The 18,970-nt window shown below is 61.4% G+C and overlaps 1 protein-coding gene and 1 pseudogene across 1 annotated transcript; one reads left to right on the forward strand and one right to left on the reverse strand.

The window, feature by feature from the left end:
- Positions 1-849: 849 nt before the first annotated feature.
- On the reverse strand, positions 850-1,028 carry LOC141977624 (U2 spliceosomal RNA; annotated as a pseudogene).
- A 4,601-nt stretch (positions 1,029-5,629) lies between these two features.
- LOC141977037 (retroviral integration site protein Fli-1 homolog) lies at positions 5,630-18,486 on the forward strand. Its single transcript, XM_074938246.1, has 9 exons — positions 5,630-6,120; positions 13,982-14,181; positions 14,816-14,964; positions 15,585-15,788; positions 16,106-16,189; positions 16,648-16,710; positions 16,904-16,963; positions 17,409-17,456; positions 17,871-18,486. The coding sequence occupies exons 1-9, from the start codon at positions 6,103-6,105 to the stop codon at positions 18,383-18,385; spliced, it is 1,341 nt and encodes a 446-aa protein (XP_074794347.1). The 5' UTR covers positions 5,630-6,102; the 3' UTR covers positions 18,386-18,486.
- Positions 18,487-18,970: the final 484 nt, after the last annotated feature.

Below are 18,970 nucleotides of genomic sequence, written 5' to 3' on the forward strand. Positions count from 1 at the left end.
GACAATGCGGGAGCAGGGATGAGAGAAGGGCGGTGTGGGGGCGGGGTTTGGGGAAAAGGGGGAGTGTAGGGGCGGAGTCTTGTGGGAAGGGGCGGGATAGGGTTTCAGGAGGAACGGGAAGCACAAGGGGGAAGGGGCAATGCGGGGTTGGACAACTGGGGAAAGGGGCGGCACGGGGCAGAGACTTGGGGGAAGGGGCGGTGTGGGGGCGGGGATTCGGGGGAAGAGGCGGCATGAGAGCAGGAGATCGGGGAGAAAGTGAAGCGCCAGGGGGGGCCTCGAGGGATGGGGAGGGGCAAGGGTGCGGGCTCGGAGGAAGGGGAGGTGCGGGAGGGGGGTGGCCACATTCCGGGGCTGGTGGCCCCCCACTTTTAGGGACCGGAAATTCCGTCGCTCCTGCACGCCCCGCACCCCCAGAAACTCCCCTCCATGCACAGCCCGGCTCTCACTGCCAGGCTCCCCGAGCCGAGTGCAGAAGCTGGGGGGAGCTCACGGTAGGGCCGAGGCAGTGGCTGGACCGGAGGCGCCCCCCGGGGCCGGGTCCGGGAGCGGGGCGGGGCCGAGAGGGGCAGCGGGGCTGCGGCGGAGCGCGGCACCCAGCGCCTGGGGCGGGGAGACGAGGGGGCAGCGCGGGGCGGGTCCCCTGTCGGGGGGCGGGGTTATGCAGATCAGCCGCGTCCGGCGGCAGCGGCGAGAGGAGCCGAGGCAGCTCGTGCGGACAGATAAAGCAGCGGGCGCCGGGGGCGGGGATTGACCCGCTAACCCCCCAGCTCCCGGGAACAGACCCGCAGCCGCACGAGGCAGCTGGGTTTTTTCCACCAGCAGATTCTCCCCCCACCCCCCCGTCAGGGGAAGGGCACCGCGCCAGGCAGCACCGCAACACCAGGCTGATGCGTGGAGCGGACGGAGCGAGCTCCTCATCCCGCTCCCTGTTCCAAAAATCCGTGGAATAGGAAGATCTCGCCGGAGATTAAACGGAGAAGACCAGACACTACACTTGATCTGAGCCATAGGGGCCGAGAAGCGATACCGGGAGTCTGGGACACCGCGCTGCCCTCTCGCTCCCACAGCTGTTCACGTCCCCAGGAGCTACTTTGATAACTTCATGAGCTTTAGTGAGCTACAGCTCACTTCATCTATGCATCCGATGAAGTGAGCTGTAGCTCACGAAAGCTCATGCTCAAATAAACTGGTTAGTCTCTAAGGTGCCACAAGTACTCCTTTTCTTTTTTCTTTTTACGAATACAGACTAACACGGCTGTTACTCTGAAACCTTTGGTAACTTCGTAGCTAAGTGGCAATTACTGCCCCGGAGTGACTCCGATGCGGTCGCTCAGAGCGCGAACTCCCCGCACCGGTTTCTGCTCAGACACAGACAATTCTCTCCGCCCGCGTCCTGCGGCTCGTCTCGCCGGACTCCCCGGCTGGCGCCGGACGCGGCTGATCTGTATAACCCCGCCCCCCGACAGGGGACCCTCCCCGCGCTACCCCCTCGTCTCCCCGCCCCAGGTGCCGCGCTCCGCCGCAGCCCCGCTGCCCCTCTCGGCCTCGGCCCCGCCCCCGGGGGGCGCCTCTGGCCGCCACTGGTCCAGACACCGCCCCATCCCTGCCCTGAGCTCCCGCAGCTTCTGCACTCGGCTCGGGGAGCCCGGCAGTGAGAGCCGGGCTGTGCATGGAGGGGAGTTTCTGGGGGTACGGGGCGTGCAGGGGCGACGGAATTTCTAGTCCCTAAAAATGGGGGGCCACCAGCGCCGGAACGTGGCCACCCGCCTCCCGCGGCTCCCCTTCCTCGAGCCCCCACCCTTGCCCCTCCCCATCCGCCGCGGCCCCGCCCCTTCCCCCGAGTTCCCCCGCGGCGCTTCACTTTCTCCGCGGTCTCCTGCTCTCATGCCGCCTCTTCCCCCCAATCCCCGACCCCGCACCGCCGCTTCCCCCAAGGCTCTGCCCGGTGCCGCCCCTTTTCCCTAATTTTCCAGCCCCGCATTGCCGCTTCCCCTTCTTCTTGAAACCCTGGCCCTGCCCCGCCCCTTCCCCAAGACTCCGCCCCCACCCCGCCCCTTTCCCCAAACCCCGCCCTCACACAGCCCTTCCCTCATCCCTGCTCCCGCATTGTCCCACCCCTCCAGGGCCTGCCCCTGCCCCGCCTCTTCCTGCAAGGGCCCGCCCCTTCACTCTAGGCCCCGCCCCCGAACCACCCCTTCCCTTAAAGCTCCGCCGCGTGCCGCCCCTTTTCCCCAATTCTCCAACCCCGCATTGCCCCTTCCCCCTTGTGCTTCCCCTTCTTCTTGAAACCCTGGTCCTGCCCCGCTCCTTCCCCCATCCGCCCTCCCACACTCTCCCCACCCCTCCTGGGCCCGCCCCTGCCCCACCTCCTCCTCCAAGGCCCCGCCCCCGGACCGCCCCTTCTCCCGAGGCCCCGCTCCTGCACCCCCCAGCGTCCCAGGAGCGGAGCAGGGGAGAGTGGGGAGGGGGGAGGGCAGAAACTTCCTGAAGAAAAAGAATCCGGTCCCAGCCCCCTGTTCTGCCCCACACTTCCCGGGTGCCTTGGGCACATCACTCAGTCTCTCTGCGCCTCAGTTCTCCCATCCGGGAAATGGGGCTGGTGGCGCTTCCCGCCCTCACAGGAGCCTGGGAGGAGAACTACCCTGTGGGTTGGGAAGAGGCTCGGATCCTGGGGTGATGGGCGAGGGGCGCAGGGGGAGCGTCTTAGCACCATCGTTTGGTATCTGGAGTCTGTCTGGAAACAAAATATTTCCCGAAAGTCATTCCAAAAACCTGTATCCAGCCATAACCTTGGGAAATATTAAACAAAGCCGCACGTTTTGTCCCCCTGCTCTAACCTCTAGACCCCACTCTGCGCTCAGAGCCAGGGAGAGAACCCAGGTGTCCTGGCGCTCAGCCCCCACCCTGCTGTGACCACTAGACCCCACTCCCCTCCCTGGGTGCTGCAGGGGTAACTGTGTCTGTGTCCCAGCTTTGCTCAGGGCCTTGACTGATTTTCACAAAGTGCTTCCTTCCGAATCCATCACATCTCCCCCCCACCCCCGCCACTGCCCACTCGCGTGTGGGGGCACCAGCACTGTGCGGGGTTGTGATGGGAAATCATCCAAGCTGGCCCTAGGGAGACGATTGTGTTCATGCCGTCCCCTGCTGGCCCGGCTGAGCCCTGCTGTGTGTGTGTGTGTGACACTGTGTTTGTATCAGTGTCAATGTGTTGCTGGGCTAACCGGTAGGAAATGGTTTTGCAGGACTTTGTATCCTGTAGCAGGTGACACACAAACACAAACACACCGCAGCTACCACACAAACACCTCCACAACTCCACACAGCCAGCCATTCAGACACGCTGACGCTCAAAGGGACTCACACAATCCCAAAAACAGCTACAGACACTCCCACACTCCACATCCAGGGCACACGCCAGCCCACCCCCAAAAGAGAGGGACAATCACACCCCAAGCCACAATCACCCCACACACACCGCAATATTCACAATCGTTCTCAGAGACATAACCGCACACAGTTCACTCCCACTGCTCCCAACACAAGGACCTCTCGCCCCATGCACCATGTGCCGAGGCCTGTGGAACTCACTGCCACTGGACATCTACCCATGGGAATGGACCTTTCCAGGAGACCAATAGACATAGCCGTGGCAACAGATGAGGATGGGCTCCCAGGGTCTGACCCGGGCTGAGACTGGGCTAGAGGGGCCCATGGCTCTGATCTAGAGGGGTCTATCCAGCAGGGGGCACCGTGACCCACACAAAAACCCATCGGAAGCACCTTTCTTAGCGGATCTCCCAGGCCATCCCCCACCCTGCCCCTGGTTGAGTAACTAAGGGGGCCGCACAGGACTCTGGGCCGTGTTGCAACCCGGCCCCACCCCCTCACTCCCACACGCTGGCGGGTTGGTTAACTGCCGAGGGATTACGCAAGAGAGAGTCAGAGCCAGGAAGAGAACCCAGGAGTCCTGGCTCACCCCTTCCGCCCCCACCACTCTAACCACTAGACCTGACTCTCCTCCCAAGGCTGGGGGTAGAACCCAGGAATTCTGACCACCAGCCCCCCCCCCCCCCAAACACTAGATCCCACTCCCCTTTTAGATATTAGGCTCGCTGCCTCTTCTATCCCTCTCCATCTCTCCATCCCTTTGCTGCAGGTTTTTGGGGTGTCACCCCTGCTCTGCACTCCTCCAGTGCAGCCCAAGGCCTTCCCTCCCCCCAACCACATATCCTCTCCCCCTGGTACTGGATCATCTGCTTGGCCCCCCACTCCCTCTCGGGGCGCGCTGTGCAGTGTGGCTGGGGATTGTGCAATGATCCAGCACCAGGCAACACGGAACAGAAACCACAGGCCCTGCCCCGCCCCGCCCCACCCGATCTGCCCTCCAGGTGCATCAGAGCCCAGCGCCCCGCACCTGCACCCTCCTGAGCCACAGGGGGCGAGCTGAAGCCCCCACCACACTCCGCAGATGGGCGAAGGGTCAGGCCAGCCAGCCCTTGTAGGATGGGGGAATCGCCACCGAGGTTGATGGTATGGGGGCTGTGACACATGGAGAAGCAGTTGTAGCTGTAGCCGGCAGAGGGCAGCAGAGATGCACACACGCAAACATAATTGCAAACATACACAAACACATGCATGAATCCAGCCACACACACACATTCTTACTAACATACACAAACACCCGCACAAATCCAGCCGCACACCAACACAACCCTAACAGATGCAAACACATGCATAAATCCAGCCACACGAACACACACACCTGCACGACCACACCCCCCCCACTGCTACACAAACATCCACACACACACACAACCCTTGCAGAACCCAATTCATACACAAACACTTGCACAAATCCGTACACACACACACACACACACCCCATCCCCCTCCTATAGACACACCTTGGGTCACTGGGACACTTAACACTTCAATTAGATGGGGTGCCCAGTACCGTGTCTAGTCTCTGCCTCCCAGGGCCCGTAGGGGGAGGATTGGGGGTGTCGTCGAGGCGCACTGTGCTGTGGCTATTCTCTGCCCCCCAGGGCCCATACGGGTGGATTGGGGGTGTGGCCATGCTGCCCTGCACTGTGGCTATTCCCTGCCACCTAGGGCTTATAGGGGGTGGATTGGGGGCCTCAGCCAAGGGGGGGTTAGAGGTGGGGAGGGGGCTGTGGTTTCTGCACCACCTGTTCCTGGCACAGGCTCCTTCGAGGATTTGCATTTCTTGGTAGTTTTCACCCCATCACCATTTCCTGCCCAGCCCCCTCCTGCTGTGCGAGATGGTTAAAGGGGGGATGGTAAAAACCCAGGAGTCCTGGCTCCCAGCCCCAGCTGTGCTAACGTACCAGACCCCACTCTAACCCCAGAGCTGGGAATGGAACCCAAGAGTCCTGACGCCCAGCCTCCCTTCCTCTAACCACTAGACCCCACTCCTGCCCATTTTGGGAGCCAGGACACCTGGGTTCTATCCAGGCTCTGGGAGAGGAGTGGGGACAGGAGGAGCCAGGACTCCTGGGTTCTGTTCTCAGTGCTGCTGTGTGACACTGGGCCTCTCTTTTTCCTCCCACTTTTTGGGTATGGAGACTGTAAACTCTTTGGGGCATGGCCTGTCTCTCGCTGTGTCTGGGCAGCGCCTGGCCCAACAGGGCCCTGATCTCTTTAGGTGCTGCTGTGGTACAGATCACTGGTCCTGAATACTAAAAGGTATGGCACCACCATTGCCGTGCAAGGGCTAAATGGGATTCTTATCCCTGTGGCCCTCCGTGCACCCTTTCCCCCCAGCTCCCCAATTCTCAGCCCTTAGCCCCTTGTGCCGTTGCCCTCATCAACGGCAGTGCAGAAAGCCACCCAGCCCTAGCGCCAAAAGAAGAAGACAAGAAAAAAAAAAGCTTTGCAAAAATTGGTCACACCAATAGGAAACCAGCCCCGGCGGTTAGTGACTTCACTTCCCAAAATTAGACGCACACACACACATACACACACACACATACACACACACACACACAGAGCACCGCTCATCCGGCCCCCTTTGCCAATGCACCACCTCGCCTCGTCCATGGAGGTCTAGGCAGGGAGCTCCGTGGGGGAGCAACGATGGATGGAACAATCAAGGTAGGTTCTGGAGATGTTCCTCCAGGTGCCGGTGTCTGGGCTCCAGCTGGTGCTGGGCTCATGCTGGGCTGCGTTCAGTTCCTCTCTCTCTCTGGTGCGCGCCCTGGCTCCACAAACGCCCCCCCCCCCCCTCCGCTCTTTCCTTCTGGTACAAAAAATTTCCTCTTCCTTCCCGTTCGTGGCGGTCGATGTCGCTGAGCTTAAATAACCCAAACCAAACCGCCCGAGAGAGAGACACCCACGGTGCTGCTCAGCCGGAGCCCCGCAAAGGCACATGCCTCCCCCACCCTCCCCTCCCCGTTCCCAGGAGCGTGCAGGAAGGGGGTCAGGATCGGGGAGAGCCTGCATCCCGAGGGGAGGAAATGGGGGGCTCACCCCCTCCACGGAGCATGGGGGTGCCATGGGGCACCTATGGATGGTTCCCACAAAGCAGGGCAGAAAGGATCTCAGGCCGGGATGGAAATGGGGGGGCCTGTGCCCCCCAACATGGAGAATCTGGGGTGCAACCTTGCTTAACAGGTCAGTCTGTCCTTCTTTCCATCACTGTCCCATTCTAGCTTTATCTAGCGCTCGTGTTCGTTCTTTTTTGTTCCTTTCCTTCTCTAGCTTGCATGTTCTTGCTTGCTTTTGCTTTTTCCCCCCTCTACCTTTCATGCTCTTTCTTTCTTTCCTTCGTGTTCTACCATTTTTTCTCTCCCTTTATTTCTTTCTCTGCCTTTCACACTCTTTTCTTTCTCTCTCTCTCTTGCTTGCTGGTTATTTTTTTCACTTGCTCTTTTTCCTCGCTCCCTTCCGAGCCAAGTGGGTTCTCCTCGCGCACAGATTTCGGGGCAGGTTTCCCTCCCGATCACCGAGTGGATTAAAAATGCCCCAGGAGCATATTATGGGTTACCCAGCAGCTCCGCTGACAGGACCACGGCTGGCCCGGGAAGCCTGGAATTTCGTGCACTGCATCAAACTGAAAACCCATTGGCATCAAGGGAACAAGATCCGTGGCCGAGACCCAGTTGGATTTTGGGGGCGGCCTTCGATACATAGAGACGTTGCATCTTTATCCAAGGGGCAGGGAAGGTGTTTCTCGGGCTCAGAGCCACTTTGCTCATCTCCAGGATTCTAGCACTTTGGGATCGTGCTGGGCTACTACATTTGTTCCTCAGTAGGGAGAGCCGGGGCTTAAAGCCGGTTTGTACAGCGGGGTGCAAAAGGGGGGCTGCAAGGGGGGGCCCCAGAGCCAGCAAGGAAATCACAAGGTCTATTAAGATTGATCCACCATCATCCTGGAAATCAGTGGCAGCGAGGCACCAAAATGCCCGGGAAGGTCTGGGCCTGCTGGACAAAAGCTGCTGCACCCAGAGGATGCTAGATCCCCCGGACTCAGTTCTCCAGCCACTTTAAGCACCGTCTGGTGAGAGGATGTTTTAACCGGCCAGGCCGCGACTGGGCTGAGGGGAATTAGCAGCCTTGGCAATGACGGTGGGGTCTCGTCATCTCCTTGGCCAGGGGAATTGTCTGATTTGCAGTTTGCTGCAGGGCTTTGCGGGGCAGTTTCCTGGGGATCGGCCTGGTGCCTGCATATGCTGAGGCAACTGTGCCCAATTGATTCTTTCTGACCCGGGCACTACACAGACACACAGGGAGAGACGGGCCCCGCCTGGCTGAGATCAGGGCCCTATTGTGCCGGGCGCTTCCCAGACACAGAGAGAGACAGGCCCTGTCTAAAGAGCCCACAGTCTGAACAGATAAAGGACAGGAGTAGAAACTGAGGCCCAGAGAAGCGGCCAAGATTACATGGTAGGTCAGGGATTAGTCCTGGCTCCCAGCACCCCCCCGTTCTAACCCATTGGACCCCCACTTCCAGGGCGGGGGATAGAACCCAGAAGTTTTGACTCCCAGAGACCCTCCCCAGAGCTGGGGATAGAACCCAGGGGTAGGGTTGCCAATTTTGGTTGGATGTATTCCTGGAGATTTCATCACATGACATAATCTCTAATTAAAGATTAATCTTTAATTCCTGAAGACTCCAGGCCAGTCCTGGATGGCTGGCAAGCCTACCCAGGAATCCTGGCTCCCAGTCCCTCCTGTGCTAACCCATAGCCCCCCCTCCCCAAGTCAGGGATAGAACCCAGGAGTCTTGGGTCCCAGCCCTCGTCCCCCATCACTAGACCTCCCTCCCCTCCCAGAGCAGAGTACAGATTGCTAATTTACAGCACACAAATTCTCCCGATCCAACAGACATGATTTGCTTCCACGCAATGTTTGACATCGCTGCCAGTTTCTCCCAAAGTCCAGATTCAGCGTCTGGGCTGTTATCAGGGCGAAACCCCCTTATCACACGGGGGTGGGGTGGGGTGGATCTGAAATGGAAACCGCACAGTCTGTGCCACTCCCTTATTACACGGACTCCCTTCTCCTTGTCTTCCCGGGCTGTTCCATGGTTCTGGGGGTGATGCAGGGAGAGGGAGGTATCTGTGTCTGGCTGCCTCTGGGTGTGTCTGTGCGGGTATGTATCTGCCTGTCTGGGTGCGTGTGTACCTGCCTGACTCTGTGTGTGTCTGCCAGGGTGTCTGTCTGTCTTTGTGTCTGTGTGTATCTGCCTGTCTCCCTCTTGCTCTCGCTGACTCTGTGTGTCTGCCTCTGTGTATCTGTGTGCGTGGGAAGGGGGGGTTACACCCTACATCTCGCTGTGTTTTAGTTTCCAGGTGACAGCTAATGTAGTTGCAAGGGGTGAAAAGGTCGGGTGTTTCAAGTGCAGGGCTGCGCACTCGGTACACACACAAAGGGAGGGTCATTCTCAGTGTATGGGGGAAACTGAGGCACAGAGTGATGTAGCAGCAGGCACAAGGTCACCTAGGGAGTCTGTGGGAGACCTGGGCGTAGAACCTGGGGCGGGGGGGGCCCTGAATTCAGCACCTTCCCCACAAGACCTGCCTTCCTCCCACACAGTGTTTTGGAGCAGGGGAGGAGGGGCTGGGAGCCACGATCCTGGGTTCTCTCCCCGGCTGGGGGAGGGGAGTGGGGTCCAGTGGTTAGAGCAGGGGGAGCAAGAGTTGGGAGCCAGGATTCCTGGGTTCTGTCTTGGCTTTGGGTGGGAGCTGGAGTGAATAGCTGTGTGTGCAGGAGGGCACCCCCCGCCCCCGCAAACCGGTGCCCCAGCCCCCAGCCCATTGTCTGGCCGGATGGGGAGCTATTTAAAGCAGCCCAGGCCAGTGCTGCTCAGAGCCTCGCTCCCCATCAGGTGGCCTTATCAGGAGTCCAAGAGGCTTCCGGCTTTGTAGCCTCAGGCTTCCTGCCTTGGCTTCCTGTGCTGCTGCCCAACACAGCCCCGCCCACTGCACACAGCCCCACCCCCACCCCTGCCAGATCACACCCATGGGCCCATCTACCCTGGTATCCTGCCCCAATCTGACCCATGGGCCCCTCTACCCCGGTATCCTGTCCCAATCAGACCCACGGGCCCCTCTACCCCAGTATCCTGCCCCAATCAGACCCATGGGGCCATCTACCCTGGTATCCCACCCTGGATCAGACCCATGGGCCCCTCTACCCCGGTATCCTGCCACAATCAGAACCCTGGGCCCCTCTACCCTGGTATCCTGCCCCAGTCAGACTCACAGGCCCATCTACCCCGGTATCCCAGCCTGGGTCTGGCCCATGGGCCCATCTACCCCTGTATCCCGCCCTGGGTCACATCCATGGGCCCATCTACCCTGGTATCCCGCCCCGATGAGACCCATGGGCCTATCTATCCCAGTATTCTGCCCTGGATCACATCCACAGGCCCATCCACCCTGGTATCTCGCCCCATCAGACCCCTAGGCCCATCTACCTTGGTATCCCACCTTGGGTCCGACCCACAGGACCATCTACCCTGGTATCCTGCCCTTGGTCAGACCCAAAGGCCCATCTACCCTGGTATCCCGCCCTGATCAGACCCATGGGCCCATCTACTCCAGTATTCCATCCCCTCCCTGCCCGCCATATCAGAGCCCTGGGCCCATCCAGCCCCTAGAGATGGATAGAGGGGATCGTATGGGGATGGATCTATAGCATCCGGTCACTCCATGCTGTATGGGGTTGGGGTGGTGATGCAAGGCTTGTGCCCGCTGCCTCAGGCTACAGTACCTGGCTCCCTGCCCTCCCAGGCACACGTGGAACAGGGTAACCTGGGTTCCCTTGTGGTGCTTGTGTCTCCCTCGATTACATGGGCACAGTGTGTAGCCCACAAGGTATTTGCACCTCTTATCAGACACAGCAGTGCCCCTTCCCCTCTGCTTTGAGTCCCGTGGGACCCGCCCTTGTCCGTGGGGTTTCCAACATTGCATCGACCTGGTGCCACGGGACTGCGATTGCACTGAATGCAAAGCCTGCAGCTCACCCATCATTCAGCGTGTGTGCAATTGCACGGATGGGGCATGTTCTGATTTTGATGCACACGGCACAGCTGCCGGGCAACGACTGTGGAAGTACACCCGTGCACGCTCTGCTTGTGATGCAACTGACATGTCCACCGTGCAATGGCTGAGAAGGGCCCTGATCATGCAGTGCTCTGGTTGTGAGGCATGTGGCGTGGCCTTGCAATCAGGGGGCAATTGTGTCGATGGTGCATCCTTGGGCGCATCCCTCCTGCAATGGGGCCCGGGGCATTTGCCCTGCTTGGGCACATGCAGTTTGTGACGTGAATGGCACCTCTGTTGTAGGGAGGGCTGTCTTTGTGCACCCGCTGATTGTGACATGAGTGCTTGTGGGGCACGTGGGCCATCCGTCGTGCAATGGGGGGGGGCCACGATTCCACTGCTTGTGCGTGCACAATACGGGGCCCCTCTGTCATGCTCTGTGCTGCACGGCATGGCCCTGCCTTGGGCATGGGCAGATGATTCTGCACATGGGCATCTGTGTCCGCAGGCCACCTCACCCCAGATGGGCACCCAAAGCTTGTGCAACGTAACTCACCAGCCCTTCGCATGCCACCCCGGCACCTCTGCCGTGCCCTGTGCCATCTGGTGTGCAAGCAGGCCTTGCGTGGAGCCCCCTACATGTGCTTTGTGCCATGCGAGCGCGTGCCAGCATGCCATGTCATGCAGCCTGTGCCCCACGGGCCAGCTGCATGGTACCCGGTGGCCTGCTTGATTACTGCGCAGCTCGGGCATCATCGGTGGCCCTTCCACGGCATCCCACGACGAATGCCATGTGGGCTGCCACCCTGCAATGTACTGCAGCCCCTCCGGTCAGCACTGCAGGGCTGGCACCCTCCTCGGGCGCCACATCTGGTGCCACACTGGCACTTCCACGCCACGTCGCGTGGGCATTGTGCCGCTCAGGCAACCTCGTCGGTGCCGCCCACCTCGCCCCGCGTGGGGCACCCTCCGTCGTGCCTCCTCCGGGTGGGTGTTCCTCCCTTCCCTGGAGCCCCCCCCCCCGGCTTTGCCCCTCACGGCTCCTACCCGCCTTTGCAAGAAGGGATGCTGCATGCAAAGTCAGCAGAGCCCTGCGCAGAGCAGCAGCCTCGGGGGTGGGCAGGCACGGCAAGGGAGTAACCGCAGCCAGGCCCCCCTCCCCCCCCAATGCTTGGGCGCCCGATAACATCTCCAGCGCAGCAGCTCCCGCTGCAAACAGAGATCAGCCCAGCTCCCCTGAGACTTCTGCTTTCTGTGCAAAGAGCCCACACCCAGTGTGCAACTGTGTGTGTGTGTGTGTGGGGGGGAACCTAGAGGCAGATCAGATCAGAGCCCCCCCTCCCCCAGCCCTGCAGCAGGGGCACACATAGCAGGGGATGGGGGGAGGTCAGTGTCAATCGAGTCAGGCTGGGCTTGGGAGGGTTCCCCTGGTGCCCGGGTCATCCTGAGATTCCTGCAGCTCCCACCGCCAACAGGGGGCACTGCAAGGGGTGGGGGGAGCTCCCCCCACCCCTTGCAGTGCCCCGTTCTATCATCCTCCAGCAGGGGGCGCTGCAAGCAGTGGGGTGGGGGGAACCTTGCAGCTTGGGGCTTTGCTAGCTACAGGCTGGGGCATATAACCCAAGGCAAGGGCGGGGGGGGGGCCTTGCGGGGGGGCGAGTTTGAGCTATGAACCTGTGTGGGACCTCCACTCCTCTGCTTCCCTGCCGGTACCCGGGACTCCCTGCCTGTAGTCTATGCTGGAGCCTGAGATGCCCTCCCTGTTTGCGGCTGTCACCGCTGCTCCTCTGTCTGTGTTTCCCGCCTGTCCCTGTGATGCCCTGGCTGCACCTGGATACCCTGGCTGCACCTCCAGGGGTGTTGGCACTTTCCCTGCCTGTGTTTTCTGCCTGTACTTCTGCTTTCCCAGGGGGCTACCTGCAGACTCCTTCTCTGACCTCAGGCCAGGCTTCACGGCCTTTCTCTGCTCCCCTGGCTCCACGGTGCTGAGGCTGCATAGCCCCTCCCTGCCTGGGCTGGCGCCACATCTGACTGCCCAGGGATCCCAGTGTCACAGCCCCGCTCAAGCCCCCTGTGGAGTGGGGGGAGGCTGGGCGCCAGGACTCCTGGGTTCTATCCCCAGCTCGAGGCAAGGGAGTGGGGTCTTGTGCTTAGAGAGGGGGCTGCAAGCCAGGATTCCTGGGTTCTATCTGTCCCCATCTCTGGGACGGGAGTGGGCTGGGACCTGGGACTCCTGGGTCCTGCATCTGCCATAGACTATGTGACTTTGGACAAATTAGCTCCCCCCACCCCATGTCTCAGTTTCTCCATCAGTCAAATAGATACAATGGGAGGTACCCAGCAGGTGCAGCCAACTGTACCCCCTCCCCCCCATTCATAGAATCATAGAATCTCAGGAAGGGGACCTCAGGAGGTCATCTAGTCCCACCCCCTGCTCAAAGCAGGACCAGTCCCCAATTTTTGGCCCAGATCCCTAAACGGCCCCCTCAAGGATTGAACTCACAACCCTGGGTTTAGCAGGCCAATGCTCAAACCACTGAGCTATCCCTCCCCCCAATTACAGTGCATTATGTATGTGTGTGTGTGTCTGACTGTACATTTTCACAAGCACACTGGGTGTGGCCGACTGTACATCTTGCACATGGTTTTGCATGCACTGTGCAAGCGTGTCAGCCATATGTGTACGGACCATTTATAGCTGTCTAGGCCTGCACAAGTGCATGTGTGTGTGTGTGTGTCTCTGGGATTTTGTATGTGCGATTGTCTGTGTGCGTGTGTGTGTGCCTGGGATTGTCTGTGTGTGTGTGTGTGTGTGATTGTCTCTCTGGGATTGTCTCTGTGCATGCGTCAGGCTGTGCCGTGTGGGTGTCCAGCTGGGCATCGGTGTGTGGGTGGGTGCAGCATGTGTGTCCGTGTAACTGTACCTGGCCTGGGAGTGTCACACGGCAGACAAGGTTCCTTCGGCCTCAGTCCCGGGGTGGGGTGGGTGGGCGTTTGCAGCCCAGGCAGGGCCAGCCCAGGCAGGAAGCCGCACAGACCACTGAACTGTCACCTGCTGGCAACCACGCTCGGGCGCCGGCAAACAGGAAACGTCCCCTCCCCCCAGGACTAACGGCCGGGGACAGACACCACCCTGGTGGGGACAGAATAACACCAGGGCACCGTGGCAGTCAGGGCTGGCCCCGATGCCCCAGCGCAGCATAGCCATGCTGTGGGGAGCAGGGTGGGGGTCTTAGCAGAGGGTGCCATGCTGCAGGGAGTTTGGGGGGGCTCAATAGGGGGCGCCGTGCTGCAGGGAGTTGGGTGGGGGGCTCGGCAGGGGGCGCCATGCTGCAGGGAGTGGGGTGGGGGGGCACAATAGGGGGCGCCGTGCTGCAGGGAGTTGGGTGGGGGGGCTCAATAGGGGGTGCCGTGCTGCAGGGAGTGGGGTGGGACACTCTAACCTCGCCATATGTCCCCCCCTGCAGGAGGCACTTTCTGTGGTGAGCGAGGACCAGTCCATATTCGACCCCTCCTACGGCCCTCCCCACCTCATGAAGACAGAGGTGCCCCCTGACGAGGAGTACAACTGCAAGGAGAGGCCGGTGCTGGGGGAGCCGGACTGGTCCAGTCAGACCAGCAGGGGGCACTCTGTGAAGAGGGAGAATGAGACTGTCAACTGCTCCAGGTCAGGCAGCTGGGGATAACCTGCGGGGCTGGGATGATTTAACTGGGAATTGGTCCTGCTTCAAGCAGGGGGTTGGACTAGATGACCTTCTGGGGTCCCTTCCAACCCTGATATTCTATGATTCTATGATTCTATGACTCCCTGCTACCAGGGATTAGTGGGGTTAACCTGTGGGACTCCCTGTCACTGGATATTAGTGGGGTTAGCCTGTGGGACTCCCTGCCACTGGGGACTGTGGGAACTGGCCCATGGAGCCAGGCTGCAGAGGGGGAGGTTCTTGCGCCCGTGGCCCAGCAGAAGGACCCGGCACAGCCCCCCTGCCCGCCCCGGGTCCACAACTCCCAGCTCAGTAGAGCTGGGCTGAACCGGAGCCCGCAGGAAATGACTCACTTCCCTCATCCCATCCCCAGGAAACCTCGGTCAGCGCCAGGGGCTGCGCTAGGAGCCCAGCCGGCCTCAGCGCCACAGGGCAGGTGGGACCGGCCAACACACAGCCCTGCTGGTGCTTCTCACTCCTGACCCGCAGCCCCTGCTAGCCCAGCCCTGCCCCCCCTACACAATGGGTCTGAGACCGGCCAAACTCAGTCCTCTTGTGGTCGGATCCAGTCCTCACCCACCCCCTGTCACCCTGCAGACAGTCCCCCGTGGACTGCAGTGTATCCAGACGGAGCAAATCCGGGAGCGACCCACACCCCATCCCCTACCCAGGCAGCTACAGTGACCAGCGGAGCAGCCCCCCAGCCAACCCCCCCAGCGAGGAGAAGAGGGTTATCGTCCCAGCGGGTGAGTGCACCCTCTCTTCCCCGCGTGCCCCCCGATGGCTTTTCACTGTAGCACAGCCCCTGCCCCCTCCCCTGACACGTGGCCCAGTGCTGGGGTCTCTTATTTCCTTGTTTGGGGCAGGGTTGGTAAATGCCTCCCAGGAACCCAAACGTCCGGGCCGGCTGGCCCCTCACCGTGCCACGTTTCTGGGCGGGTAGCTGCAGCCCAAGAACCCAGGTGTCCAGGGCCAGTTGGCCTCTTCCCTCCCAAAGCGAGGCTCAGAGTGGGTTGCTGTTCCTCTGGAACCCAGGTGTCCAGGCTGGCTGGACCCTTTCCCTACTCCTGTGTGTGTGTGCTGTGGTCTGGGAGGGCAACTGTACCCCAGGGACCCAGGCATTCGGGCTGGCTGGATTCTTTCCCCCTTCCCAGCAAAGCTGTGGCAGGGTGGTTGTGTCTCAGGGACTCAGGTGTCCGGGCCAGCTGGACTCCCCTGTGCATGTGTGTGCCATGCTTTGGTTGGGTAGAGCTCTCAGGAACCCAGGAGTTCGGGCCGGCCGGACTCCTGCTGTTTGGGTAGCTGTACTCTGGGAACCCAGGCATCCGGGCCGGCTGGACTCCCCATGTCTGTCTGTCTCCTGCAGACCCTGGCGTGTGGACCCAGGACCATGTGCGCCAGTGGCTGGACTGGGCGGTGAAGGAGTACGGGCTGGAGGAGGTGGACGTGGGCCTGTTCCAGCACGTGGACGGCAAGGAGCTGTGCAAGATGGGCAAGGAGGATTTCCTGCGCCTCACCTCGCCCTACAACGCTGACGTGCTGCTGTCCCACCTGGCCTACCTGCGTCAAAGTACGGCCAGGCCCCACCGAGCCCCGCCCATCCACCGGGAGCCCCACCCACAGACAGGGAGCCCTGCTTCCCCACAGACAGGGAGCCTCCTAGGATCAGGATAACCATACATGTCTGGGAGCCCCATCCCCAGACACAGGACCTAGGCCCCCAGACATAGGAGCCCCACCCCTAAACCAGGGAGCCCCGCCCATCACCATACCACACCCCCTATTGCAGGAGCCCCACCCACCTATTGCAGGGCCCCCCTGCTCCACCCTGTGGTGCTCTGGGCAGACCCCAGCTCTGACCAGTGCTCTCTTGTCTCCCCCACACAGGCAGCCCAACCTTCACCTACCCGGCTGCCCCAGCTGTGACCCCTCAGCCCCCCGCACCCCCACCACGGGTGCAGGTGAAAACAGGTGAGTCTGCGAACACCAGCCCTGCCCCTCCCCCATGGGCTGGGAGCCAGGACTCCTGGGTTCTAGCCCAGCTCTGGGTGGGGAATGGGAACTGGGGCGGGATTCCTGGGGTCTATCCCAGCTTGGGGGAGGGGGGACTCCTGGGTTCTATCCCAGTGGGGCTGGGGGGGGGGCTGGGGAGATGGGAACTAGTCGGGGGGGAGGGCTGGGAGCCAGGACTGCTGGGTTTGCTCCCCAGTTGTGGGAGAGGAGTGGGGTCGAGCTATTAGAAAGGGGAGGGGGCTGGGAGCCTGGACTCCTGGGTTCTGTTCCAGCTCTGGGTGGGGAGTGGAGTCTAGTGGTTAGAAAGGAGGGGGCGCTGGGACCAGACACAGAGCAGGGCTTGTCCTCTCCAGCAGTGGTTCCCCTTTGCCACTACTAATGGACTGTTTCCCCCCCACCCCGCTATTGGCCTGCAGAATCCCCCTATGAGGAAATCAGGCGAAGCAGCTGGAGCAGCTCCCTCAGCGGGGGCCCCAAAGGTACCATCATCTCCCCGCGCCCGTGTCTCCCCAGGGGGCACTGCCCCATGGCTGGCTAAAAACCCCTGAATCCAACTCAGGGCATGGCTCCCGCATGGGGGGTGAATCCCGGGGCTACTTCCCCGGGGTGCCGGCTGGCGGGTCCTTCCCCTCCCCTAACGCTCTCCCCCCACATTTCTCCCTCACCTGCCAGGGTCCCCCCCCCAGATCCAGGGGGTGAATCGGACGAGTGAATCCCCGCGGATCGTAACAGGTGGGTGCCTCTGCTTGGGGAGTGGGGCGGGGGGAGATTGCCCCCATAGCTAGGCCCCTCTCTGCCCCATGGATGGCCCCCTGCCCCACACACCAGGGTCAGGGAGTGCCGCGAACCCACGGAGGGGGATATTGAATGCATTTTGAGGGGTACGTCAGTCCCCAAACAGTGCAAGGTTTAGGGCTGCTCATGGAGAGTTTTGGGTGGAGCCCTGGGGGGCGGTCTGATTGGGTTGGGGGCAACTGGGGATTTGGTTTGAAGCCCATCTGGGAATGATGGGTCATGGGGACCTGGGGGGTCAGAGGGTTAGATGAGGGGCTGGGAGTCAGGACTTCTAGGTTTCCATGATGGGGGTTGGGGTGGAATGGGTCCCAGCGGGAGGCAAAGGGGGTGTCTCTGACGCCCTCCAAAACTAACTCCCCCCAACTCCCTTTTCACCCCCCAGATCCATACCAGGTCCTGGGACCCACCAGCAGCCGCTTGGCAAACCCAGGTGGGTCTGGGCACCTATTACAGCTTGGGATGGGGTGAGGTTCTTTGTAATTGCTAGAGACATGGGGGGCTGGGAGCCAAGACTCCTGGGTTCTATCCCTGGCTCTGGCAGGGGAGTGGGAGCTAGTGGGTTAGAGCGGGGGCCGGAGGGAGGAAGAGGGGCTGGGAGTTAGGACTCCTGCGTTCTGTCCCTGGCTCTGGCAGGGGAGTGGGCTCTAGGGGGTTAGAGACCCTACAATAACAAACCAGGGCCCTCCTTCCTGCGGCAAAGCAGAGCCCCTCCGTTAACAAACAAGTGCACCCAGCAGACCCTACCATAACCAGCCAGAAAAGACCCTACAATAACAAACCAGGGCCCCCCTTCCTGGGGCAAAGCAGCGCCCCGCCGGTACCAAACCCGTCTCCCGCCCGGCAGGCAGCGGCCAGATCCAGCTGTGGCAGTTCCTGCTGGAGCTGCTGTCGGACAGCAGCAACGCCGGGTGCATCACGTGGGAGGGCACCAACGGGGAGTTCAAGATGACAGACCCGGACGAGGTGGCGCGGCGCTGGGGCGAGCGCAAGAGCAAGCCCAACATGAACTACGACAAGCTGAGCCGGGCCCTGCGCTATTACTACGACAAAAGCATCATGACCAAGGTGCACGGCAAGCGCTACGCCTACAAGTTCGACTTCCAGGGCATCAGCCAGGCCCAGCAGAACCACCCGGGCGAGGGGCCCCTCTACAAGTACCACCCGGCCGACCTGTCCTACCTGCCCTCCTACCACCAGCAGAAGGTGGGCTTTGGCCTCAGCCACGCCGCCCAGCTGCCCGTCTCCTCCGCCGGCTTCTTCGGGCCCCCCTCGCCCTATTGGAACGCCGGCTCCGGGAACCTCTACCAGAGCCCGCCCGTGCCCCGGCCCGCCGCCGGCCACCTGAACTCCTTCTACTAGCCATGGGCGGTGCCCGGCCCATTGCCGGCCACCTGAACTCCGTCTACTAGCCATGGGGGGGCGCCCGGCCTGCCGCCGGCCACCTGAACTCCGTCTACTAGCCACGGCGGGGGGGGGGGGCGCTTGGCCCGCCGCCAGCCACCTGAACTCCTTCTACTAGCCACGAGTGGATGCTTGGCCTGCCGCCGGCCACCTGAACTCCTTCTACTAGCCACGGGGATGCCCCAGCCTGCCGCTGGCCACCTGAACTCCTACTAGCCACGGGGAGGAAGTGGGTGCCATGGCATATAGGGGCTGGCTAAATACCTACTAGCCATGGGTGGGGTCTCCCCAAACATGGATAGCCACGTGGGATCCTTCTGCTGCCTGTCCCCACCCCTGTTGCTGCCTCCAACCCAACCAGTGCCTGGAAAGACCTCCCCCTTCCCTCCCCTGCCCCAATAGTGGGGTGCCCCCCCCACACCTCAGGTTTTGGGGGGACCAGGGGCTCCCCACTCTGGCTGGACTTCTTGTGCTCTGAACTGGGCAGGGCCCAGGGGGCTGGGATTAATTGGGGTGCAGGGTTTTTTAAATGAGGGATTCACC

Source organism: Natator depressus, chromosome 24, assembly GCF_965152275.1.
Source record: "Natator depressus isolate rNatDep1 chromosome 24, rNatDep2.hap1, whole genome shotgun sequence".
Taxonomy (NCBI): Eukaryota; Metazoa; Chordata; order Testudines; family Cheloniidae; genus Natator; species Natator depressus.

Bases quoted from the DNA above. Each gene is read 5' to 3' on its own strand.
- LOC141977037 (XM_074938246.1), top strand. The intron at 15,789-16,105 runs GTACGGCCAGGC...TCCCCCACACAG, and splicing joins CCTGGCCTACCTGCGTCAAA to GCAGCCCAACCTTCACCTAC. The intron at 16,964-17,408 runs GTGGGTGCCTCT...TTCACCCCCCAG, and splicing joins ATCCCCGCGGATCGTAACAG to ATCCATACCAGGTCCTGGGA.